At 36.2% G+C, this 26,166-nt stretch overlaps 1 protein-coding gene across 2 annotated transcripts; it reads left to right on the top strand.

Annotated features, from left to right (window-relative positions):
- Window positions 1-735: 735 nt before the first annotated feature.
- Window positions 736-24,286, top strand: pdcd10a (programmed cell death 10a). 2 transcript variants are annotated; one of them, NM_200555.2, is made up of 8 exons: window positions 736-850; window positions 8,524-8,677; window positions 13,633-13,686; window positions 16,836-16,953; window positions 17,525-17,651; window positions 20,998-21,076; window positions 21,222-21,304; window positions 23,734-24,286. In NM_200555.2, the coding sequence occupies exons 2-8, from the start codon at window positions 8,588-8,590 to the stop codon at window positions 23,813-23,815; spliced, it is 633 nt and encodes a 210-aa protein (NP_956849.2). In that variant the 5' UTR covers window positions 736-850; window positions 8,524-8,587; the 3' UTR covers window positions 23,816-24,286. The 2 variants fall into 2 exon arrangements, with proteins under 2 accessions (NP_956849.2, XP_073785044.1); XM_073928943.1 differs by lacking the exon at window positions 736-850 and adding an exon at window positions 6,414-6,478 and having other exon boundaries at window positions 23,734-24,284.
- The last annotated feature ends 1,880 nt before the right edge of the window (window positions 24,287-26,166 follow it).

Here is a 26,166-nt window from a genome sequence, read left to right as displayed (position 1 = left end):
ATTTGTGCAGAATTAGATTGTTTTATATTAATAAACTGACTATAATATCATAAAATCAAGTGTTATTACAGATAAATTACAAATGCAAACAAAACATGATACAAAATTAAAAGGAAGACGTGAAGAGATCACTTGTAATTAAAGGACATTCAGGTTTGCACGTTCTCCTGTGGAGAATAAACCCATAACAAGAGGAGTATGATAAAGATGATTTATTGTACGTCTTTCAGGAACCATTTTTCGGTTAGATAACGTAAGAAAAAACGTGTAAATCTCTTACCGTGAGATGTCAGAGAGATGCTGATGCTCCGGGATGCTGATGTTCAATCCTGCTCGTCTATGCGCCCTCGCACACCTTTATTATGAGAGGCGGCCCCGCCTACTTTCTCTTCTGGTTGGTCAGGACTAACTTTCGCTTTAAATCGCGCTCATTTACATTGTTTATGTCACCCGCACTTCTACTGACCTTATACTAAAAGATAAACATTAACCTAACAGTTTTTACTTGAATACTTCGATATTGCGAAATAAACGCCAGTCCTTTGACTGGATGTCGTAAGGGCTCACAAGGCGTTTGTGGGAGTTGTAGTTCTTCGTAAAACCTCTATGTTTTGCCTTGAATTATCAGAGGTGTTTAAAAGAACTACAAAACGTCACGTTTTGGATCGTTCAATCCCCTTTCTGGTTTCTGATTGGTTCTCACAGCCTCTTCATCCCGCCTACATCCTTTAGATTGGTCATGCAGAAAACTTCCGTCTTTAGCGAGCGATTCCACACAGAAAGGAAAATATTCAAAAGAGTTAGCGAGCTAATCAGCAGTCAAATAAACACATATAGGAGCTCCACACAGGTAGGAGAAGCTTGAAACACGTTTTAACGTTTACCTGCTTTTAATTGCGTTTATTTCGCTGTCGTTTGTGTGTAACGTTAAAATGATTTGTGCTGCTCTAGCAGTCACCTACCTATTAGACTTTAGCAATCCGGCTAATCAGATCTCCACAATAGATCAGAGACAATGAAAAGTAATTGTGTGTAAATACAAATATTTGTAGGCTTCATTAAAAGAGGCCTTTTAAGGCGAGTAATCACCGGGTTTCAAGTTTTAGAAAGTAGATCAGGTTTAAAGACAGCAAAATCAGGCCTACTGAAGATCAAGAGAAAATATAGGATTAGGATGACACTATTTATTTTAAAATGGCGTTTGATTTTTAACCAATCAGTATTTTCGAAAGCGATCAGATAGCTGTTGTAACGTTACAAATAAACAAACGTTGATAGATCCCGGATCTATTTTAAGGACAGTCATCTGAATCAGGCAGTGTTCCTCAGTTCTGATAAATATGATGACGTCACTGTTGGGTGTAAACCTGAGAAATTTGACAGCTTAAATCGGTCATTAGATTTTGCCTATTGTTACACTGTTCCTTTTCTATGACACGTTTATTTGTCTGTTCAACAGTTTAGCCAAATTGTCAATGAGTTTGTGTTGTTGAGAAGCAGATCAGAAGTTAACCATCTAAATTGAGTTGTCACTGTGTTTGGATGCCAGAGATACTCAAAATAATCACACACACACACACACACACACACACACACACACACACACACACACACACACACACACACACACACACACACACACTCACACGAGGCTATTGTTGTTTTACAAATGTAATAAGCATTTAAATTAAGAAAAGGTTGGTTTTATATTAACACATTCAGACTTTCTCATGTAATGTAATTTCATAAAGATATTTATTGCATATTCTAAACAATCCAATCATATTAGCAGCCAATGGCTATCATTGAGGTAAAGTTGGTTTTATATTCGCACATTCAGTCTTTCTCATCATTAATAATATAATCTCAGAAAAGTATTAGTTTGAAAATCTAAATAGTAAAATTATATTGTCAGTCAACAATCATCAAAGTACAGCATTGTTCACAGTCAAATAAATAATGCTAATGTTGTTTTAAAGTCATTCTTAAATGTGATATCAGACCCTGTATTCAAAGTACCATGGTAAACAATGTATGGATCTGTCATGGAATGAATGTGTGATTATAAAACCAACTTTACCTTTATGTGACTATCAAAGTAAACATATTGTTTACAGGAAATCTAATAGTGCTAATGTTGTTTTGATATTATACCTGCATGTGCTTTCACTCAGAATATTCTTAGTACTGTGGTAAAAAATATAAGGAGGTGTCTCTGAAGGATTGTGCGGATATAAAATCAACTTTACCTCAATAGCATTTAAGAGGAGATTTGTGCAAGCTAGTCAACATCAATACATCATAATTTTAAAACTGTCCCTGTTTGTTTTTTTTTATTGACGTAAAGTTGTTTTATATTAGCATATTTAGACTTTCTGCTTAATAATAAAATTTCAGAAAGGTAAGTATTACTTTCAAATTACAAATGAAGAAAATCATATTAACAGCTAATGACCATCAAAGTACATTGTTCATAGTCAATTAAATAGCGCTAATGTTGTTTTGAAGCCGATCTTGCATGCGATTTCAGACCGAATATTGAAATTAGCTTAGTAAACAATAAAGGGACCTTTAAAAAAACAAATGTGCAAATATAAAACCAACTTTACTCAGTTTATTTTCTGGTCACAGTTTTATGGTTAAAATAAATTGTAGTTTTATTTTAAAGCATGTGAAATTATTTGAAATCATCATACTTGCCCAATGTGACAAAAATAAATGTAAACAGTTTAGCAATAAAATAAATCACATTTTGTTTTATGTCTGGTAAAATACAACACATCAGAACAAATTACTTAAAAATAAGGTTGTTGATTCTATTATTAAACTATAGTGCCATTTAGGCATGAGTTTGACAGTATGATAACCTTGGATATTAATATCACGGTCTCGGTATTGTGATTACTGCTTTAAGATATATTATTTTTAAAATGTCTGCCTGTTGTACAAAACAAAAACACAGTTTTTCCTTTGAACACAATAGATACTATTTTGTAAAACATTTTAAACATTTTGGAGCAGTAAACATGTCAGGCTAAATAATTAAAATGAACGATTAAGGGTGCAGTAGGTGATTGTCTTCAGAAGCATGTTTTGTTGTGCTGGTTGAAAGTGTCTTCACATTCCAATAGTAACGATTACAGTAAATGATCTAAATGTGTTTATGTATTTTTATATTCTGGGTAAGGCATAAAAATAAAAAATGTTCTTCCAATTAAATATTGTCAGGCCGACATCTCCCATAATTCCGATAAGTAGCTGAATTGAAAGTTTTTAAAATCTTGAATCAATATTGGAGTTAGTTTCGCACACTGGAGGAAGGATGACACCATGGCTGAAGGATTTCTGTTAGATGGGTAATCTTCTGTTTTAAAACTATTTTAGTCAGGCTAAGCATATGTAGATTGTGTTGTTATGAATGGGTTAGATGCACAGAAGTGTTATTCAACCACTGAAATCTCCCGGCAAAAGATTGATGTGACTATTTCAGTTTTTTAAGGGCCTTTTAAAGCATAGATAATGTAGATTTATATTTAGTTTAACAACAAAACATCAGTAAATAGCTGTATTCCGCCTAGTTAGCCTGCTTTACTGAGCTGAAGTTGCTTTTATATTCATATCACTGCTGAAAAATCCAGCTTAAACCAGCCTAGGCTGGTTGGCTGGTTTTAGCTGGTTGACCAGCCTGGTTTTAGAGGGGTTTTGGCCTTATCCAGGCTGGTTTCCAGCCATTTCCAGCCTGGTCTTAGCTGGTCAGGCTGGAAAATGACAGCCAGCTTAAACCAGGCTGTCAGGCTGGTTTTAGCTGGACATAGCTGACCAGCTAAGACCAGGCTGGAAATGGCTGGAAACCAACCTGGAAATGGCCAAAACCCCTCTAAAACCAGCCTGGTCCACCAGATAAAGCCAGCCAACCAGCCTAGGTTAGTTTAAGCAGGTTTTTTCAGTAGGGATTGGTTCATTTTTGAACAATGACAGCCTCACTATATTGTTTACTGCTACTCTGAATATACGCTCTGAAATAGCATGTAAGTTTGACTTAGCAATAAGTGAAATTCTTGCACGCTGCGGACCAAACACTAACTGCATTTCTAACTGGCGAATGACATGAACTAGCTGGTTGTCTGCTGTCGTGTCTCGGTGTGGGCGTTAGCGATTTCAGGAGGCATGGCTTTAAAACACAGTCCCTCCCCGCCGTCCAAAGATAATATGCTAAGCGGTTAGCATTTTGGCAGATCACCTACTGCACCTTTAACTTCTGCTATCTCAATTAGCTTAAAAAACGATTTCTTTACTATTTAAAATTGACTTTTTGGATATCTTTTCTTCTGGAGATAATATTGTCTTAAACAAACAAAAAATTCTTAAATTAAAAAATCATACATATACTAGAGCTGCACGATTCTGGCTAAAATGAGAATCGCGATTTTTTTTTTTGTGCTTAAAATAAAGATCACGATTTTCTCACGATTCTGTTAATGTAAAATAAAGGTATGGTAAAAACAAACATATGGCACAACATTAATAATAATATTATGTGTAGGGCCACTGGTTTCTATAAAAATTCTATTCTACTTATAATAATTCTGATGTTGAATTATTATGTTTGAGATATATGCTTGCAATCTGTCATATTAGACAATTTTATTCACTAGTAAAATCAGACATTTGCCATTATCAGATTATATTCAACAATATATATAGGCTAGAGTAGTTATATTGACACTGTAAACATTTATTTTCATAAACAACTGTGTGTTCGCTATGAAAGAAAAAACATCAAATGCTTTTCGTAATCATAACTCTAAAATGCAGTATGATTATTTAAATGACGTGCACACTTTCGGTTTAATTTTGACTGCTAAGTGCTTGTTCATACTTCGCGCGCGGCTCCCAAACGATCACTCTGTGCCACAAACAGAATATTATTTACAACTGTATCACCTGTTACTCGCAACATATGCATGTTCTGTTTACTAAAGTAGACGTGCGCGCGTCTATCATTAAGTATCTCTGTGATAACAGCTCACGGTCAGCAGCTCGCATCACGTGTGATTTCCCGGCCGCGAAAACATCATTATATGAAGACAAAAATGACATTTTTAGGTGAATTATACCTTATAAATACAGCATGGGACTCATTCAACATCATTTCCATGTCACTGAGCAACGTATGTGAAATGATGAAAAGACTCGTGGAGCCGCCTTCTCTCCTGAACTTGAAAATATGATTGACAGAATCGTAGAAATGCTGGATTAAGATCGTCTAGGGGGTCGAATCGAGATTACGATCGCGATCTTTTAACAATTAATTGTGCAGCTGTAACATATACCATAGAAACAGATCAGAAAATGTTGACAGTATTAAAACCTTGAATTTTCCAAACCGCATAATACCTTCGTCCCATGTCGAGTGCAATTATATGACTTGAATAACCCCCAAGTTCTGACATTTTCTATTGTTTGTTAAAGCATTTAAAATTTCATTGCTTAGATTATTAAAATAAATACATATTTACCAACATTCACTCATAATACACTAGTAGAGTCACAACTGTGTGCTGAACAAAAACTAAATATCCTATTATCATCCATAATTGCATGATATCATATTGAGGAAGTTCAATATTTGGCAGCACGCTCCTTCACTTAACCATGAGTGGATCTATTGATTCACGTTCTCCATCTTGATTAAGCCTCTATGCATTATAAAGCAAAAATGTAGCATGGGTGTATCTGATTCAGGATTCACCTGCGTTAGGGTGTTACCTTTTTCAGCGCCAAGGTCAGAGACACTAACAGGAATCAGGTGTTAGTTGGCCTTTGTCAAGAGGAAAAAGGTGAGTCATTATAATGCATATGTAACCTGGCAGTCATGTTTTATAAGAGGAGTGCTGGTATTTGCAACCATTAAGTGAAGCAACATTCAGCTCTATTTTGGCGACGTCACATTGATCCCTGTGAATGTCACCTAGATAAGGCCACCTCCCACAGCGGGGCCAAAGGCCTTCCGATCAGGTGGGAATTGTGACTCACGGCCTCCTGTCCATTAGTCTGAATCGGCGGCATTGAGATAAGCGTGCCTCGCTTTCAATGGTTTGTAATGTTCCTTGTAGCTTGAGAGGAACCATGACCTTCTGCAGATAACAACAAGCGCTATTGTTTCACACGTGTTGGGTGAAGGTATAAACACTTTGGCATGTTGTTGTAGACGTTACGAAGAAATTAGATGCCTTGAGGCTTGCTCATATACCAATGAATGATAACTATATAGGAATAATTACACAGTTTGTTTTAATTCTGAGAATAAGGGGAAGTCCATGATAATGATAAAAGTGTCCTGCCTACATGCTTTAGATTGGCCATGCAGAAAACTAAACTTCCGTCTTTAGCGAGCGATTTCACACAAAAAGGAAAATATTCAAAAGAGTTAGCGAGCTAATCGGCAGTCACATAAACACATAGGAGCTCCACACAGGTATGAGAAGCTTAAAAACACATATTTTAAGGTTTGCTCACTTTTAATGGTGTTTATTTCGCTGTGGTGGTTTGTGACTAAAGTCCCAACAGACTTTAGCAATCCAACTAATCAGATCCCCACAATAGATCAGAGTCAATGAAAAGTAATTGTGTGTAAATCCAAATAATCATAGGTGTTATTCAAGGCAAAAGATTCAGTTTAAGGCGAGTAATCACTAAGGGTGTCACGATTTCGATTTTAAATCGAAATCGGTCGAAATTTATGCTCACTTTCGATTATTGAATCAAAAAATAGAGTCGTCGATGCTGCCACGCCCCCATGACAGAGCTTAAACCCTCTACTCTTTCAATAAAGTCGCCGGTGTGGAAGTATTTTGGATTTCCAGTGAGTTATGTTGACAACGTTCGTGTTGTCGAAAAAAAAAAAAAACACAGTTTGCAAGCTCTGCTATGTACGTATTAGGGTTGGTCCGATAGTTGATGGGCGCATAGCGATCCTCCGCCCCGGCCCCGTTGCAAATCCTCTCGCGAAAAACCCACACTCAGGCCCTGTTTACACTAATAGGTCTTTGTTTTTAAATGGCATTTTAGAACGACAACGATCCACATCCACACTGGCGTGTAGCATTTCTGAGCAGCCCTCCTTCCTCACTACCGCTGAAAACACACATTACGTGACCATACACACTCATTCACACACAGACACAGACGCACACACAGTCATGCGCTCGAGACAGCGTGTCCAGGCAGTCAGCGGGTCAGTAGACTCCTTTAATCTTTTACTTTCACACTAGTACTTAGTCATTTTAGCGAACACCTCAGATACTGTTGGCTGGTTCCTGTTGGTTGTGCACCATTTTTACCGACGCCATTATAACGACACAGATCTCTGCCTATTCATGAGTCCCGCAGAAAAAAGTGATTGACAGGTGGTAATTATGTGTGTAACTTACCTTTATTCATTTACTGTATGATTTGTTTATGGGTAAAAAAAAGACCATGCAGGTCAGGTAGTTCAAATGGTAGGCTACAAATAATTCATATGTTATTAATTAATTAATTATGCATAATCGAAAATCGAATCGAACCATGACTTTAGAATCGAAAATGTAATCGAATCGAGGATTTGCGTTGGGACTGTGGTTTATGCATACATCCCTCAAAATTATCTATAGCTGTGGCTTTTGATGATTCAAAATGCAAGTCAATAGCACTTTTGCCTTACAAAACCTCAATATATCAGTAGCCAGAAACATTAATTGTGTTACCTAATTATGTTGTATTCTTATCTTAATGTGATAGTAGATTTTAATTTTTTATGTTATTAATGGCCTGAGATCAGTTTCAGTTGATAGCCTATTTTAATGCTCCTCTTAAGCTAAAAAAAACATTTTGAATGGTTTCATAGTAAATAATTTCAAGATTTCTTCTAAATAATTTTGTATATAACTTCATTCAATAATTTTCTTTTTGGCTTAGTTCCTAGTTATTTATCTGGTGTCATCAGTGGAATGAACCACCAGCATGTATTTTACACAGTGGATGCACTTCCAGCTGCAACCTAGTACTGGAAAACACCCATATACACTCATTCACACACACACACATACACTATGGCCAATTTAGTTCAGTTCAAACCGGAGCACCAGGAGAAACTCACACCAACATGAGGAGAACATACAAACTCCACACAGAAAGGCCAACTGACCCAGCCGAAACTCGAACCAGGGACCTTCTTGCTGTGAGGCGACAGTGCTAACCACTGAGCCACCGTGCCACCCCTGCATCTGTCTTAAGAAGGCTAATTCAAAATCTAACACTAACATCCTATTATCGTCGGCATGGCGTCCTTTATTTTTCCTGCATGGTCCACGTGTCTCATACCTTTAATCTTAAGGGGCCCAAATCTCAGCGAATACTTGGCGCTTTCCCATGGCTATCACGTCTACCTTTTGAACGCAGGTTGAAAATGTCATTTCCTTACCTGTGAAACGGAATCCGGATACCCTTTTATAATCTCTTCCCTATTGGTGTTCCTTTCAGCGATCGTCCGGGCCCCCCAGGAGTGAATGACGCTCCCCCCCATCCCTTCCACACCCTGACGAGGATGACAATGGAAGAGATGAAGAATGAAGCGGACGCGACCTCCATGGTATCCATGACCCTCTACGCCGTGATGTACCCGGTGTTCAATGAGGTACGGCGGTTCATTTCCAATGTGTGTGAGAGAGTGCTCAAGTGTGGTTGTGTTGACACAGGCTGAAGTTTAGGATTAGGAGATGCAAATGATGCACACCCACATGCTTTTTTTATTGAACACAAGTGAATAGCTTCGTTGGATACAAATGTCCAATTTCTGCTTTTGTACACTTGTTCCTGTTGTAAAAAAAAAATAACACTGAAATCTCACAGCCGCTGGTAGCCCATGTACAAACTGGGGAACACATTCATTCCTACATTTTGAAAGTAAACGTGTGAAGTTAATAAAGATAAATTGACCATTTCAAATAAACATATTTGTACTTCAGTAAACATAAATAAACCATCTTAATTATCTCGGTGGTGAAAAAAGTGAGAGACGGTAGTCTGTTAAGCCTGGTTTATACTTCTGCGTCAAGTGACCGGCATAACCCACGGCGCATGCAACGCGCGTGGCTGTGCATTTATACTTCTGCGCGCTGTCTCTGTTGGTCTGCATTAACACTTCCGAAACGCTAGTTGGCAGTGAGGTATAAATGTTCCTCTGTGTCGAGTTTCCTCGCTGCTGTTTTCCACTTCCTGGATGTACAAGTGGTTCAAACTCGCTCATTTTAAGGCAGGAACCGGCGGACGTGTAAGAACTTTAACTATGAGGTAAGCACAAAACAAAACTTTCCATCCAGAGCTCCTTCACGGGACTCCACACTTGTAAACAATCACTCCATTGGGCTAGCGCCGCTCGCACGGCTCTCGGTTCCACCCAGACTCGTCAGCGCTACCAAGCCGACCAATCACAGAGCTTGCGCTACGCGTTATTGCGACGTGTAGTTAAATATTTTGAGAGGTGCACGTCAGTGATGGCGACGGTCACGGCGAAGGGCGTTTGACGCAGAAGTATTAATCAGCCTTAAGTTAACTAGGGGTGTCAAAATTAATTCTCTTTCTTCGGTGCACTGCGATACAGACGCGGACAATTCGGTATCAGTTCAGTAATAATCATAACCAGTTATTATGTACTGATGTCATTTATGTCCTATGCGCTCTGTCGCGAAGGAGTTGAGCGCGGGTATTTACAACACTCCAGGAGCCAACTCAGGGCAGGCCAGTGGCATAGGCAGTATAGGCAGATGCTAAGGGCGCTGTACATCCAGGGGGAAATAGAAATGAGTGCGGTTAAGTTGGTTTTGTTTTAAATATTCCTGACACATTCAGTGATAGACGACAATAACTCAAAAACCTCTTACCCTTAAAAGATCTAAAGTGTGTTTCCTACAAAAAAACAAACAAAGCTGGTATGATTTACAGCTGTCTTTTTCTCTTTTTTCGCTCAAGATCGGCTTCCCCATTTAAGCCCTCGCAGCATGCGTTTAGCCGGGAGCGCTCGCGCTGAGCGGAGCTCTCAGTAAGGGAAAAGTGCTTCTTTTATTCGTATTTTTTTTTTTCGTTTTTTTTTTTTTTTTGCTCAGCGCGAGCTCTCCCAGCTAAATGCGTATTGCGAGGGCTTAACGCCTGTTTCACGCCGCAAGCGTCAGCAGCGCGTGAGCAGAGCGTGAGCAGCGCGTGTGTTTTCGGCGTCCATGTTAACAGATTAGAGCTTTCATACCGCACGCAGCAGCAGCGCGTCAGAGCGAGGCGTGAGCGTTGCTGAAGCAGCAGTGCAGCGATAGTTTCAGCGCTGGGTCTATTTTTGACGCGCTGCTCACGCTCAATTAAAGTGACAGTGCATTGATAATGACCAAAACACATTGAAAGACAGTAAAAAGTAGCAATTTTACCCAATAAATGCGTTAATAATGTCAAATGGTTTATATATAATCATTTAAATTCACTTAAAACGATTTAAAACGGCAACAAACATTTATTTAGGCCCGAACTACAAAACCAAATGTAAAACAATTTTAGTATCAGTTTTGCTTAAGTTGCACGCTAGTGTTGTAGGAGAGGGGAAATAGAATATTTACGGGATTTGTAGTCCATGGCGAAGTGTATTGTGGGTAGTGTAGTTCGACACGCATGCTGGATGATGTGAGCTCGCTGTGTTCTGTGCAGCTGAGCAGAGGAAGAAAGTTTTAATCGGCTTTGTTTTATGTTCAGTCGAATTATTCCTACCGGGAGCTGTTTGCACAAATTGCACTCTGAATCTGACAACACGAAAATAAGTAAAAGAATGGCATGCATTGGTTACTTTTGTCCGTCTCATCAACTGCACGAGCATGAATTAACGAGCTGTTTTTCTGCCGCTGGACATCACTGAAGCGGAGAAATTAACACTAGTTTGATCGTGTATAAATATCATTATAACTATATTGTATAAATATTATTATAACTAGGTCTACAGCAACCTGATAATCAAAAACAAATGACATCATATCACAGGCGATTGTCTTCTGACTGTAGACACTTCTCATATAAGTTAGATTGAGAAGCATACAGCACTATTTGATCTATAGAATTTGTAAAATAAACATTTGCAGGTTAAAGAAACAGCATAGGAGGGGCCTTGGTGCAGATGAAAAGTTTAAAAAGTGTATTTGTATATAGAGAGACATGGGTAATTAGGTAGAATAGACAGAGACAGGTTGATCTCTGCAGCAGCTGCCGAAGAGTTGCGCGCTGCAGACGCAGCTGGTGTGAAAGGCAAACGCCTGCGTGCTGCTACTGCTCAACATACGCGCTGCTCACGCTCTGCTCACGCGCCGCTGACCCTTACGGTGTGAAACAGGCGTAAGTGTGTGTGTGTGTTTATGAATCCTACAGAATGAGTTTAATCAGAGAGTAAAGCTGCACACAGTCTCCTGTGATGGTTGGGTTTAGGGCTGGGGAGGGGTGAGGGGAATACAATATATGGTTTGGACTGTATAAAATGAATGGAAACCTATGTAATGTCCCCACTTTTCACAAAAACAAACATATTTATTTTTATGTGTCTCTGAACCAGTTGGGTATGTTTGCTGAAAGAATTGTTGTGAGGGATTGTTGTTTGTTGTAGGACTTTCTCTGCTATCCTGCCTTTAGACAGTGATATTGCTTGGTGATGGCGCCGCAGATGTGCAATCATGTTGGAAGTGTTTCTGTTTGAGTAGGCTATACGTGTAAAATAAATACTTGCACAATGTGTTTTCGTTCATTTGCGTCACACTCAACGGCAAAACCGAAATGTGCTCACACCGCAGATTTGAAAGACACCGATGTGGTGAGAAATCCGGTGCTTCCTTGTAATGTTGCCTTACTTCACCGCCGCCTGCCATGTTAAAGTGTAGAATGATGGTTAAGCGCCCCCTAACTTTAGAGCATAATGATTGAATAATTACTTGCGGGGAGGAGTTTCCTCATTTCAGCTCGTAGACTTACAGGCACACACAAACAGTCAATTCGGAGAGATATAAAATGCACACAAATTATTTAAACGTAAAACCGCAATTCACAAGCGCATATTGAACTGTGGATGTTGTACCGAACAATTCAATATAATATTGAGAATTGTGGCATCCCTAATGTAAAACATATAACAGATGACAGAGTGATAAAATAAATAATAATAAAAAAGAATTAATATTAAAATGTAAAATAAATATATATATAAATACAACTATAATAAATATATACTAAATAATATATATATACTAAAGTGAAAGTACCCGCCCCTATTATGTCAGTAGCAGACTTAGTTGAAACCACAGGCAGTCAGGCAGCATAATACAGAGAGTGATTCACTACTGATGTAACGGGGGCAGATACTTTCACTTTTCACTGCTACAGCCCCTCACCTCTTTTCGTGTTCAAACCAAACTAACATCTGTGCGGTTTTTCACATGGCAGGTTTTTACCCTTCATACATGTTGAGAGATCGAGTTGATCGACTTGTTAAGGGAATATATCGTGACATAACCCACAAAGACGTGACTTAGTAAAGTGTAAAAGTACTGTATGATTTTAATCATCGCATTAGTCTGAATGCAAATCCCCTCGTCAGGCAACGCTGGAGCAACGTGAGAGAGTGGACCAAAGCACATCAAGCGAAAAGTATTAACAAAAGAAAAATACACAACTCAAGACACTTAAATGCTTGTGTTTGTAACAGCTCTGTGATGCTCGTTCACAACTTTATGCATTGGGTTGTCCAGTCTCTGTGTTCAGTCCCTTACAATCATTGTTGGAACCCAGACAGGCAGTGTCTACAGAGAGTGGAGCAACGCGCATCAAATGATCGGTAATTAAAAGGTGAAAAAAGAAAAATAGAATAAATATCTATACTTTTATATTAGACACACATCTGATGCTTGTATTTGCAGCAGCTCCACGTCCAAAACTTCACGCATTGGGTTAAATTAGGCTTTACAGTCTCCTTTACTTCCCCTGTATCTGTTCAGCTGAGGGAACTGAACCAACCCCGTGACGTCAGACACAGCGACATTCCAAATCTATAGTAAAACATGCTGTTTTTCTGCTGAATAGTTACATTAATCAAGCTTGTTTAATATGTTTTTATTAAAGTGGAATCCAATGTACTATATATGATTTCTATAGTATTTATTTGCTTATTATATGGTTACAGGATTTCAGCTTTCATCAAAATATAAAATTTTGTGTTCAACAGAATTAAGAAACTCATAGGTTCAGACTCACTTGAGGGAGTGTAAAAACTGATTTTTTTGGTGAACTATCCCTTTAAGCTGGTGATATACTTTTAAATGGTCTTTATATTCACATGGTTAAAACAGTCTACATGTGAGCCTGTGGATTGTTTCCTGTTTCTATAATTACTGGCAAAATCCACACCCACGGCCAAGTGTATTTCCATTTTAATGTGGTGATAATGCCTGTGTGTAATGTATGCAACACTAAAACCAAACAGGCTGCTTTATCTAGCAGTAAATGAAGATGGCTTGTGTGTGTGTGTGTGTGTGTGTGTGTGTGTGTGTGTGTGTGTGTGTGTGTGTGTGTGTGTTACAGCTGGAGAGTGTAAATCTGTCTGCGGCACAGACTCTGCGAGCTGCTTTCAAAAAGGTGAGCAAACATGATGTTGTTCTGTCATTACCTCAGGGGTCTGCCTTCCTTAGCTTGATCTCTAAGTTATTAGCTCCCCTGTGAAGTTTCATGAACCGTTTAACTTTAACTTGCGTTTATGTAACGGAAGTGTGAAACTGGTGAAAAAATGAATAAAATAAACAAGAATTATGTTGAGTTTGACAGCAACATTAAAATGCTACAAAAGTGCAGAACCCAAAGTTTTAGTGTTGATTTAGTTTTATCTTTCTTTTTTTTTTGTCGTGACATCCTTCCTGAAATATCTGGCGTCCCAAGAGCTTCTCAAGTTTTTCTTGCGCTAACTGCTTTTGCTGTCTCAGCAGTGTTATTTCTGCTCATGGCTTTGTAAAAATGTTGCATAACAGTCATATAAATCATCAGATTTATTACCCGCCAAAGCATTTTGACATGTTTATGTTTCCCCAGTAACAATAAAACAGGTCAAAGACAAAACATTCCGTCAAATGATATTTTACAAAAGTCATTTTTATATACGGTCAAGCACGAAATGATTCATACCCTTGCAAAATCTGACTTAAAGTTACTTTTATTCAATCAGTAAGGTTTTTCTTTGACAGACTTCTGCCAAAATATAATAAGAGGATGTACAAGAGGCATCATTGTGGAAAAAAAAATCTCTGTTTTTATTTTTAGAGATGATGTTCTCAAGATGAATGCATACTTTGGCACCAAAGGTCAAACAACAAAAAATAAGTCAAGAATCAAGAGTCAGATCTGAGTTTCAATAGTCATGTCAAAGCAGTCAGTAAATCAGCATGCTATCATCTCAAAAACATTGCTAGAATCAGATGCTTTGTTTTCAGTGAAGACTTGGAGAAACTTGTTCATGCTTTTATCAGCAACAGGGTGGATTACTGATTCTCAAAAAGACAGTCAGACAGTTGCAGCTCATCCAGAATGCTGCTGCAGGGTTCTGACCAGAACAGAGCACATCACACTTGTCCTCAGGTCTCTACACTGGCTCCCAGTTACATTCAGAATAGATTTTAAAGTATTATTACTTGTCTATAAATCACTAAATGGCCTTGGACCTCAATACATTACAGATATGCTCACTGAATACAAACCTAACAGATCACTCAGATCTTTAGGATCAAATAAACTAGAAATTCCAAGAGTTCAGTCAAAGCAGGGTGAATCAGCTTTCAGCTACTACGCCCCTCACTGCTGGAATCAGCTTCCAGAAATGATCATATGTGCTCCAACATTAGGCACATTCACATCAAGACTGAAAACACATCTGTTTAGCTGTGCCTTTACTGAATGAGCACTGAGCTACATCTGACAGATTGCGCTATCATGTTTTTCTCTTCTTTTTTAATTTTTTTATGACACATTTTATCTGCCTGTTTTTTTTTTAATCATTTTTATTATTTGTTTTTATTCTTCTTATAATTGTTTTTTTATTCCTCTTTTTGTAAAGCGCTTTGAATTGCCACTGTGTATGAAATGTGCTTTATAAACTTGCCTTGCCTTGCTTTACATTCGAACAAAACCTTTAAGTCAGAATTTGCCAGGGGTATGAGTCATTTTAGGCTTGACAGTAAATGGAATGAATAATAAATGCGATTAAAGTGTCTATAGGACAATAATGGGTGAAATAATAATGTTCCATTGTCATTAAGCATCATAGCTATGTTAGTTAATAATGTAAAAATTTAATTTAATAATAAAATAATGTAATCTGATGTATTTTTCGTAATTTTGCAACCACTATGTGTGTGTATATATATGTATGTATTTTTCTTCTTTTTTAAAATATTTCCCAAATGATGTTTAACAGAGCAAAGAAATTGTCACAGTATGTCTGATAATATTTTTTCTCCTGGAGAAAGTCTTATTTGTTTTATTTCAGCCAGAATAAAAACAGTTTTTAATTTTTTAAAAGCCATTATAAGGTCAAAATTATTAGCCCCTTTAAGCTATTTTTTTCTGATAGTCTACAGAACAAACCATCATTTTACAATAACTTGCCTAATTACCTTAACCTAATTAACCTAGTTAAGCTTTTAAATGTCACTTTAAGCTGTATAGAAGTGTCTTGAAAAATATCTAGTCAAATATTATTTACTGTCATCAAGGCAAAGATAAAATAAATCAGTTTTAAGAGATGAGTTAATAAAACTATTAGGTTTAGAAATGTGTTGAAAAAAATCTGCTCTCTGTTAAATTCTGACTTCAACTAATATATATATATATATAATTTTATACCATCTATAAATTTCTAACCATTATGCTTAAAATTGAAACAACATATTTATTGTATTGTGACCTGTACCCAAAATATATTAGATAATATGTGGTTCATGCTAAATTCTAAATTATGATTTGTTTTAAGTACTGATGGCAAAGAGAGAACTTGGCAAAGTATAAAGATTTGACAATTAAATTCATTTAAGAGTCTTTTAATGTCTAATTATGCCTGATTTTGATTATTTATTTATTTATTTAGTAGGTGAGGTGTCTTCTGTAAATCATGGTAAAAATGTTCATATATATGTTCATAATAGTCAAATACTTATTAATAAAATGTACTGTTGAAGTCAAAATTATTAGCCCTTGTGTGATTTATTATTATAGTTTTTTCTTTTACATATTTCCCAAATTATGTTTAACAGAGAAAGGAATTTTTCACAGTATGTCTGATAAAATTGTAACTTCTGGAGAAAGTCTTGTTTTATTTAGGCTAGATTAAAAGCAGTTGTTAATTTTTTTAAAAACATTTTAAGGTCAAAATTATTTGCCCTTTTAAGCTATATTTGTTTTTGATAGTCTACAGAACAAACCATCGTTACACACTGATTTGCCAAATTACCTTAACCTGCCTAATGAACCTAGTTAAGCCTAAAAAATGTCACTTTAAGCTGTATAAAATGTCTTGAAAAATATCTTGTCAAATATTATTTACTGTCATCATGGCAAAGATGAAATAAATCAGTTATTAGAGATGAGTTATTAAATCTATTATGTTTAGAAATGTGTTGAAAAAAAACTGCTCTCTGTTAAACGGATATCTGGGAAAAAATATACAGGGGGGCTAATAATTCTGACTTCATCTGTACTTCTTTAGTTGTGGACTAATTTTGTGCTGTGTTTTTCTAAATCAGGCAGAGAAGGAAAACCCAGGACTGACTCAGGACATTATCATGAAAATACTGGAGAAGAAGAACGTGGAGATCAACTTCACCGAGTCTTTATTACGCATGGCTGCTGATGATGTTGAGGGTGCGTATTCTTTTTAAAGAATAAAACAGATTTTCAATGCAGTTGTGTTAACATTGCGCCTCCAGGGGGAGCTGTTTGACCACGAATTAAAAGCTCTGTAATGACTGTAATGTATTTTCCCTCATAATTTAATTTCCTCCTTTTTGCAAGTGTTTTTGACATCTTCAGATTTATGCTGCTAATTAATGCGCGGACATGCACTGGGCTTTCGGTTAATGCTCATTTCTGTTGATTTGAAATGCTAAATGTACCTCAGAATTGAATCTCAAGACCACTGTCAGACCCTCAGTTTGCTCTTCCTACTGTAATCTATCCTGTGTCTATGAAGTTACCTTGCTTAACATGATAGTTTTGAAGTGAATGGAGTCATCTGTAGTTCATTTCTCAGTTTAGCGCAGTGATGAGTGTGGTACGGTTTCTCAGTGCTGATGGTTGTCAGTCATTGTCGGCCATTTAGAAGTAGTTAATGTTCCATTATGTTTCGCAGTTTAATGACAGGTTATTAGAAGCAAGTCTGCTGGTGTTGCCATGGCAACTGAGCGTTTCCTGTGGGCGTGTTCTTTGTGTGCAGAGTACATGATTGACAGGCCCGAGCGGGAGTTCCAGGACCTGAATGAAAGAGCTCGCGCGCTGAAACAGATCCTCAGCAAAATCCCAGACGAAATTAATGACCGAGTCCGATTCCTGCAGACAATCAAGTGAGAACACATTCTTGCCCACATGCATGCACGGATCGACACAAAAACATGAAGTAAAAAAGAAAAAAGGCTTTCATTTCATTACGTCAGTCTTTACTTGCGCACTTGCCTCGAGTTTCGGGGACTTTTTTTTTTTTGTGTTTGTTTGATATTTGAAGAAATCTCTGGCTTGTATTTCACCCTAAAACCAAAAGCAAAATATAATTTTTGAACATTTTATATAACGAAGCCTGTTTTTAAAAGCTGCAATATTCCGTTTTTTGATTATTTAGTTTTCTGTTTATTCCAGGTGCTTTAAATTTCACTAAATGAAGCCTGTTTTTAAGAGCTGTAATTGTTTTTTGTTTCTTTCTTCCTTCTAATTGTAAAATGAAATTTGACATCCATATTTGATCGTTTTACAATGTAGATAAGTATATGGGAAAACCTTTATAGGGGCTTTCGTGCTGTAGGAATGTTTTTATAGTTCCTAGAACTACAGTAATAGCAGAAGTACTTTTTGCTATTTTTTTTATCACACGAATTGGGAATGATTCTAGTTATAGGAACATCTCTATTGGGAACTAAGGGTGCTTTCACACCTGTGAATTGATTCGGTTGTTCCAAAACAGCGATTGAAATTGTTACAATGTTGCTCTTTGCTCTTGGTGCGGTTCACTTTCACATGGCAAAGTTTCTAAACGGACCAAAAGAGCTAAAACAAGTCATGTGTGAGTAAACTCTCCTTACACTGGTCAGAGTTTTTAAGGGTTTATTTTGCAGAGCTCAGCTGTCATGCGTCCTTATTTTAATTTATGGCGATGAGCAAAAAGTCAAAGTCAGCATTATTGTCAATTCAACCACATGTACAGGACATATAGAGAATCGAAATTACGTTACTCTCAGACCCTAAGTGCCTAACAGATGATGTTAATACAAAAATAGAGTTTTAAGAAAGAATTTACAATAAATACAATTGTATATAAAATGTAGTCTAAATATATACATAAAACGTTGTCTAAATATACAGTTAAAGTCAGAATTACTAGCCTCCTTTTGATTTTGATTTTCTTTTTTAAATATTAAATATTTATTTTGTTTTATTTCGGCTAGAATAAAAGCAGTTATGAACTTTTTAAAAACCATTTTTGGGACAAAATTATTAGTCCCTTTAAGCTACATTTTTTTTCGATAATCTACAGAACAAACCATCATTATACAATAACTTGCCTAATTACCCTAACCTGCCTAGTTCACCTTATTAACCTAGTTAAGCCTTTAAATGTCTCTTTAAGCTGCATAGAAGTGTCTTGAAAAATATGTAGTAAAATATTATTTACTGTCATCATGGCAAAGATAAAATAAATCAGTTATTAGAAATAAGTTTTTAAAACTTTTATGCTTAGAAATGTGCTGAAACAATCTTCCCAGAACAGAACAGATATTGGGGGAAAAAATAAACAGGGCCGCTAATAATTCAGGGGGCTAATAATTCTGACTTCAACTGTATACATTAAATATATACCTAAAATGTAGTCTGAATGTATACATAAGATGTAATCTAAATATATAGATAAAATGTAGTCTAAAGAATAAAAAAGAAAGAATAAAAATTTGTAAACAATACAATACAAGTTAGGAGGGTATAATACAAATAAGACAATATAAGTGGAAAGCTGCTCTTTAATTTTGAATGGTGACGCCCACAAACATCGTCACCAGATATAAGACTCTCTCTCATACAGAGCCCTTGGCTAGACTGCAGTTCAGTCAATGTTCCTAACAGATAAACAGCTCTCGTTAAAAGTTAGCATGCTTTCACTTTCGTATTTAACATGAATGACATCCCACCCTACTCATAATTCTCTCTTCTTATAGCTATATATGCCTAATACCACTACAATCCATTCGCTGCAGAGTTTGTTTCAATAGAGCTGAGACCACCTCATTCAGGCGATCTCAGGCCGATTGATTTGGCGCGGATCTGTGCGCGATTGCTGGTTTCGCGTATGCCAAACAAACCGCACTAACTGGGCAAACGAGACAGGTTCCGAAACAAAAGTCTAGGTGTGAAAGCAATCTAAATTATCTTTTTATTCAGAGCAGGTTCCGATACCGCACAATAGGAACTAATAGTCAAGTACATTATTATTACTATTATTAGTTTATTTGATAGGCTGTGAATACTGATGTACATGTGATTTTTCAGGTTTTTTATTTTGAATAAATTTGCTACAATTTCATAAACTCTTTTTTCACATTGTCTTTTTGGGGTATTGTGTGTAAAATTGAGGAAAACATTTTTTTTAAAATCCATTTTGGAATAAGGCTATAACATAAAAAATATGTGGAAAAAATGAAGCGCTATAAATACTTTCCGGATGCACTGTATGCATGCTTATGACAACTGTTATTCAGTGTCATTTACTCAGTTATGCCATTTTAAATGCAAAGATGACATAAAGAATAAATCACAACCAGACTTCATCTTTGTCATGATGAAGTATAGAGTAAGTATACTTATAAATACTTATTATATGTAATAAGAAGTATGATTGGGCAGAAAAAGGTACCCTCCAGCTCTGCGTGAGCTTACTGTGCACCTACGGGAAGAAGGGGACTGGAGGCTTAGAGGGTTTCTCCTTCTTGTTAGCCTCCACATAACACCCTTCTAATTGGAGATCCTCCAGCTCCACCGCCGAAGCAACCCGAGTTAGCACAGCCATAATATCAGATCCCATATCGTGAGCCTCGCTCACTACCTCTAATGAGGAAGCGGGTCAGAATTGTCGTAGTATAATAACAGCCCACCCTCCAATGCAGCGATGGTCATCTGGTCCTCGCGAGAGAGAGCGATCATCCCAGAGAATGGAGCACTTCTCTCACGCGAAGATGGATGGAGCACCCTGAGGAATGGGAGGTCCGCGAGCCCGAGGGCAGCCGATTAACCCTCACTGCAACCCTCAGATCTGCCCAATGGACTTGCGGGTCACTTTAAAATCACCTTAATAAATGACTTTTAAAAGGTTTTGTATAAAAGGTACAATAACACTAAATTAAAGCTTACAAACAGTTTATATTTTTGTGACTGAATGTTTTAAATTCTCTTAAAATCCACATGGTCACGGTATAATCCCAATTGACATTCAGATTTTGTGGTTATTGTGGTTGTGCACACAGCAATATCGATGCTGAAACAATATATTGTGTACCCCTGAAGACAACTGTTTATTAAACTTCGCAGGCGTTTTACCCTCACATAACTATATTACAAACTATATGAAGGGTAATATCTGAAAATGAAATTAGAGATGCTTTTATAAGGGTTATAAATGCAGCTGAATGTTTGTTTATTTTGTTTCTATAGAGATATAGCCAGTGCCATAAAAGAGCTGCTGGACACAGTGAACAACGTCTTCAAGAAATATCAGTACCAGAACAGAAGGGTGAGTGACAACAGCACACACACACACACACACACACACACACACACACACACACACACACACAGCAGCCAGTATGTGCTGGATAACGTCAACTTTATCCTTCACTTACTGAAGGAAGAAATGAAAATGTCTTTGTGTTTTCCAGGCACTTGAGCATCAGAAGAAAGAGTTTGTGAAACATTCGAAAAGCTTCAGCGACACTCTGAAAACATACTTCAAAGACGGAAAGTATGGACGTTTTCAAAAAAATGACCCTTTATCTTCTTTGAAAGTTTGAATTATTTGCTTTTGCATTTTTCCAGGCAAAACTAGTTTAGCATTTTTATTGTGAGAATGGATAGTGCAGATCTTGTTGATGTTCAGTATTAATTGTGCCTCCTTTAAAGCAAGCAATGATATTTCACACACACAAAAAGGATAATGATTTGATAAAGAAATATAGACATATAAATCCACACACTAATTAACTGTCACACAACCCTTCTGGGTTCTTCTGATATGCAAATATGATCTGTTGGTAAAATGCAACTTCAATATTGCAAGAACGTTGCAAAATGTTTTTGCACATGAATTCATCATGGCTTCCATTTAAAAAAAGAGGAAAAAATTCAAAGGGGGGCTAATAATTTTGACTTTAACTATATATATATATATATATATATATATATATATATATATATATATATATATATGTATATATATATATATATGTATATATATGTATATATATATGTGTATACTGTATATATATATATATATATATATATATATATATATATATATATATATATATATATATATATATATATATATATATATATATATATATATACACACACACACACACAGTTAAAGTAAGAATTGTTCGCCCCCTTTGTTTTTTTTTTTCTTCTTTTTTAAATATTTTCCAAATGATGTTTAACAGAGCAAGGAAATTTCAGTATGTCTGATAATATTTTTTCTTCTGGAGAAAGTCTTATTTGTTTTATTTCGGCTAGAATAAAAGCAGTTTTAAATTTTTTAAACACCATTTTAGGGACAAAATTATCAGCCCATTTCAGCTAATAATTCAGGGGGGGCTAATAATTCTGACTTCAACTGTGTATATATATATATATATATATATATATATATATATATATATATATATATATATATATACATATATACATACATACATACATACATACATACATATATAATTATTGTTTCAAAGTAAATCTGTTTTTTATCATTTTCAATTTTATTCTTGATAAAAATCATAGGCCATCTTAAAGTACAAACTACTGGATAACTTAAAAGTATAATATCTTGAAGGCATGGATTTGGCAGTTTGGGGTAATTTGGGTTTGGGGTCAGTAGGAATTGTAGTGTTTTGATAAGCCTGTTGATCAAAAGGCATATCATGTATTTTGTAAAATGATCAAAGTATGAAAGTTTGTAAGTCATCATCTTTATCATTTCCAGGCTATAATACTGACCAACAAACAAAATCTGTAAAAAAAAAAAAAGGCTTCATTCTGTTTCATTAACAGTTTCCGTATTTTGTAATTCGCTAGTGTTTTCTGTTTATTTAAGTTTGAGAATTACATTATGGGATGTTGGTCTCTGCTCTGTCCACTTTTAATGTTGAAAATTCAACTCTACAGTTTAACAAAGTGACTTTTATTGACATTTTAGTAGTTTGAAATAATATTATGTATCAGAAATAATATATAGAGAAATAAGTCTGAATTTTTTTTACTGGTGGTTTATTACAAGGTTTTGTACCATAATATACAACACCAACCCAGACAAGACATCACTTTACACTAATAAAAATGTTAATAAAAGTCACTTAAAAAAAAAGTTAAAAGTTGTTGCAGGAAGTGAATTTGTGGCTCATTGGTTAGCACTGTCGCCTCACCGCAAGAAAGTTGCAGGTTCGAGTCCCGGCTGGGTCAGTTGTCATTTCTGTGTGGAGTTTGCATGTTCTCCCTGTGTTGGCGTGGGTTTCCTCCGGGTGCTCTAATTTTTCCCACAGTCCAAAGACATGCGCTATAGGTGAATTGAAAAAGCTAAATTGGCCGTAGTGCATGTGTGTGTGTGTGTGTGTGAATCAGTGTATATGGGTGTTTCCCAGTACTGGGTTGTGGCTGGAAGGGCATCTGCTGTGTAAAACACATCCTGGATAAGTTGGCTGTCCATTCCGCTTTGGCAACCCCTGATGAATAAAGGGACTAAGCTAAAGGAAACGATTAGGGTCTCAATGCAATTCGAAAGCATAAATAAATGGGGGAAATAAAAGAATGCAAATTTTAACTGCTAATTTATTGATATTTTTACAGTGCAGCTGATTTTGAATGAAATGTCCACTTAAAGCTGTAAAATAATGGTCACCACAGTTTATTGTTTCACATACTCTACAGCAGGGGTCACCAATCCTGGTCCTGGAGGGCCGGTGTCCCTGCAGGGTTTAGCTCCAACTTGCCTCAGCACACCTGCCTGGATGTTTCAAGTATACCAAGTAAGAGCTTGATTAGCTTGTTCAGGTGTGTTTGATTAGGGTCGGAGCTAAAATCTGCAGGACACCGGCCCTCCAGGAACAAGTTTGGTGACCCCTGCTCTACAGCATCAACATGTGTTCAGACCTAATTTGTGTTCTGTCTTTCTTCCAGGGCAATAAACGTGTTTGCCAGTGCCAACCGGCTCATCCACCAAACCAACTTGATACTGCAGACCTTCAAAACTGTCGCATAGGAGTCATAGAAGTGTATTTTTTTAAAGTAACCTTTATATGAACAATGTAAAAAAGCATACAAAAAATCCTTTGGACTGTAATTTATGATTCTTGTCTCCTGGCTGTAACACTTAAGGCAGGATGGCTTCTATTATGGTTTCTAACCCCATCTAAATCTAATCTTCTTCATGAGCTGGAGTGACCGTCCAGCGCTTCTCATATCCTGAGCTTTACAGTCGTGGAGACGCTCGCGCTCGCTTTTTTTTTTTTTTCTCGCTGTTTCGCTTCAGACGTGTTTCGTTCTGTACGGTCAGTCCAAGAGAAAGCCAAATGCCTGCCTATGGGGGGAGGACGGGGTGATCCAGACGCGCTTGTAAATGCTGGGATTTAGCAGTCTCCTCTGATGCTTTGAACTTGAATGAGAGATGTATATTTAATAGATATTTGGTAACAGAATTGTTCAAATAAACACAGCACATGTAAAACTTGCATTGTTTGGATTTTTTTTGTCTAGAGATTCCTTGGTTATTTATTTTTCACAATTCGTAATCGGATGTTTTAGTATTTGTTGTGCGTTTTATACTTTTGTCAAGCTCAACTACTTTTTTTTATAAGGGTGGAGTATGTAAGTTTGACACCCAGTGGTTGAACTAGGTATTGCACTCATTGATCGATACACATTTTCACTTGGCTTCTCCTCTGACGAGTCCACCCAAGCGCAGGTTGCCAGATTAATGTGAACATGCCTGACTGTCGAGACTAAAGGCTGATTTAAGTCGTGTTCTAAATAAAATTAACAGCATGTGATATTATTTTATTTATGTATTATTTTATTTAGCACGTGAAAATATTTTTAATACTAAATGCGGTTTTTGTCTTAACCAACACCTGAAATTTCTGTTTTAGAAACGGCTTCTATTTCTCACAGGTGAACTGTGATCATCTTAGATGCACCTCATGTGCTTTATTCAGTGTTAAATGCTTATAATGTGAGTTTGAATCGCATTTTACATGACATTTATTGCCATACTGAAAGCAGCAGCAGAGCTTGAAAATAAAATAAACCGTTTGAAACTGAACTTCAGAACTGTGACTCAGTGCAAACCAACACATATCAGTGATTCAACATCTACAACATCTGCTGAAATATAATTGGCTAAACTGGCAGTGGGCGGGTTAAACAAAGCAAACCAAAACAAAGACAGGCGTTCCGGCACATAACGCACATTTTCAAAGCAGAATATCTGACTTCAGCATTGTTTTTCTGATAAATAAGAAGCATGTTCCTAAATATCTGCAAACATATTATGGTATTTGTAGGCTTTAGAAGAGTCAAAAATACATACAGCACCTTAAACCAATCAGATTTTTTTACTAGGTGGATTATTAAACAGTTCATGGAAGGAAAAAAAATAAATGTTCTTTTTCAGTTTTTCCCCAATGCTTTTTAACAGAGAAATACCCTTTTTTAAAGAATTTTCTGTTTTTTTTTTTCTGCTGGATAAAAGTCTTATTTATCTTTAATTTTGGCTAGAATAAATATAAAAAAACTACTACTGTCAGTATTATCAACCCCTTTAGGATTTTAATTTCAATTGGCTACAGAACAAACATGGTGTCTGCGGTGTCTTAAATCTCAAAATCCAAATTTTAGGCCTTAAAAAATATTGTGTTGTAGATCTTAAATCTTTTTTAAACAGGTCTTAATTTTGTTTTGTTAATGTATTGCTACTAATCTGGCCAAAACTCATACAATCACCAAAAATCAATAAAACTTTAAACTTTTTATTTGAAAAGGTAATTTTTACCTCTATTTATCATAATGGTTTAAGTATTTCCTCATAATAACATTTTTTTTTTTTAATTCTCCATGTATTCACTGCTGAAAACACCAAACGGAACAGATTGTTGTGAATAGATTTAGTTTATTATTTTTAAACTTTTAAAACATTTGTGTATTTTTAAAATTTTTATTTTAAAGAAAGTTTATTTACACAATATTTAAAATATTTAGCTAAGAAATAAAATCTAAAATATTTTAATTGTTTATTATTAATGTATCATTGTATTATTTAACGTATTAAATTATAATTTTTTTTTTGATAGGTCAAATAAAAATCTTTTCCTTAGCCTTTAGCCCTTATTCCTTAGCCTTTAGCCCTTCATGAGTCTAAAACTTCAACTATTCATAATGGTCTTAAAAATGTCTTAAAGTCTTAAATTTAACTCTGTGAAACCTGCAGAAACCCTGACAAAGCACTGCTTTCCAATAATCTTTTTAAGCCTTTAAATTACACTTTAGGCTGCATAGTATCTTGTAAAACATTATGTACTATCATTATGGGAAAAACAAAAGGAAAATGGTTATTAA

Source organism: Danio rerio, chromosome 18 (genome assembly GCF_049306965.1).
Source record: "Danio rerio strain Tuebingen ecotype United States chromosome 18, GRCz12tu, whole genome shotgun sequence".
Lineage (NCBI taxonomy): Eukaryota > Metazoa > Chordata > Actinopteri > Cypriniformes > Danionidae > Danio > Danio rerio.
Note: the sequence above shows the minus strand (reverse complement) of the source record. Positions and strands in the feature narration are given on the sequence as shown.

What these genes read in the sequence shown, in the direction of transcription:
- pdcd10a (NM_200555.2), top strand. Translation starts at nt 8,588, where the DNA reads ATGACAATGGAAGAGATGAAGAATGAAGCGGACGCGACCTCCATGGTA. An exon ending in TGCGAGCTGCTTTCAAAAAG is followed by an intron (nt 13,687 to 16,835) that starts GTGAGCAAACAT and finishes TTTCTAAATCAG; the next exon opens with GCAGAGAAGGAAAACCCAGG. An exon ending in ACATACTTCAAAGACGGAAA is followed by an intron (nt 21,305 to 23,733) that starts GTATGGACGTTT and finishes TCTTTCTTCCAG; the next exon opens with GGCAATAAACGTGTTTGCCA.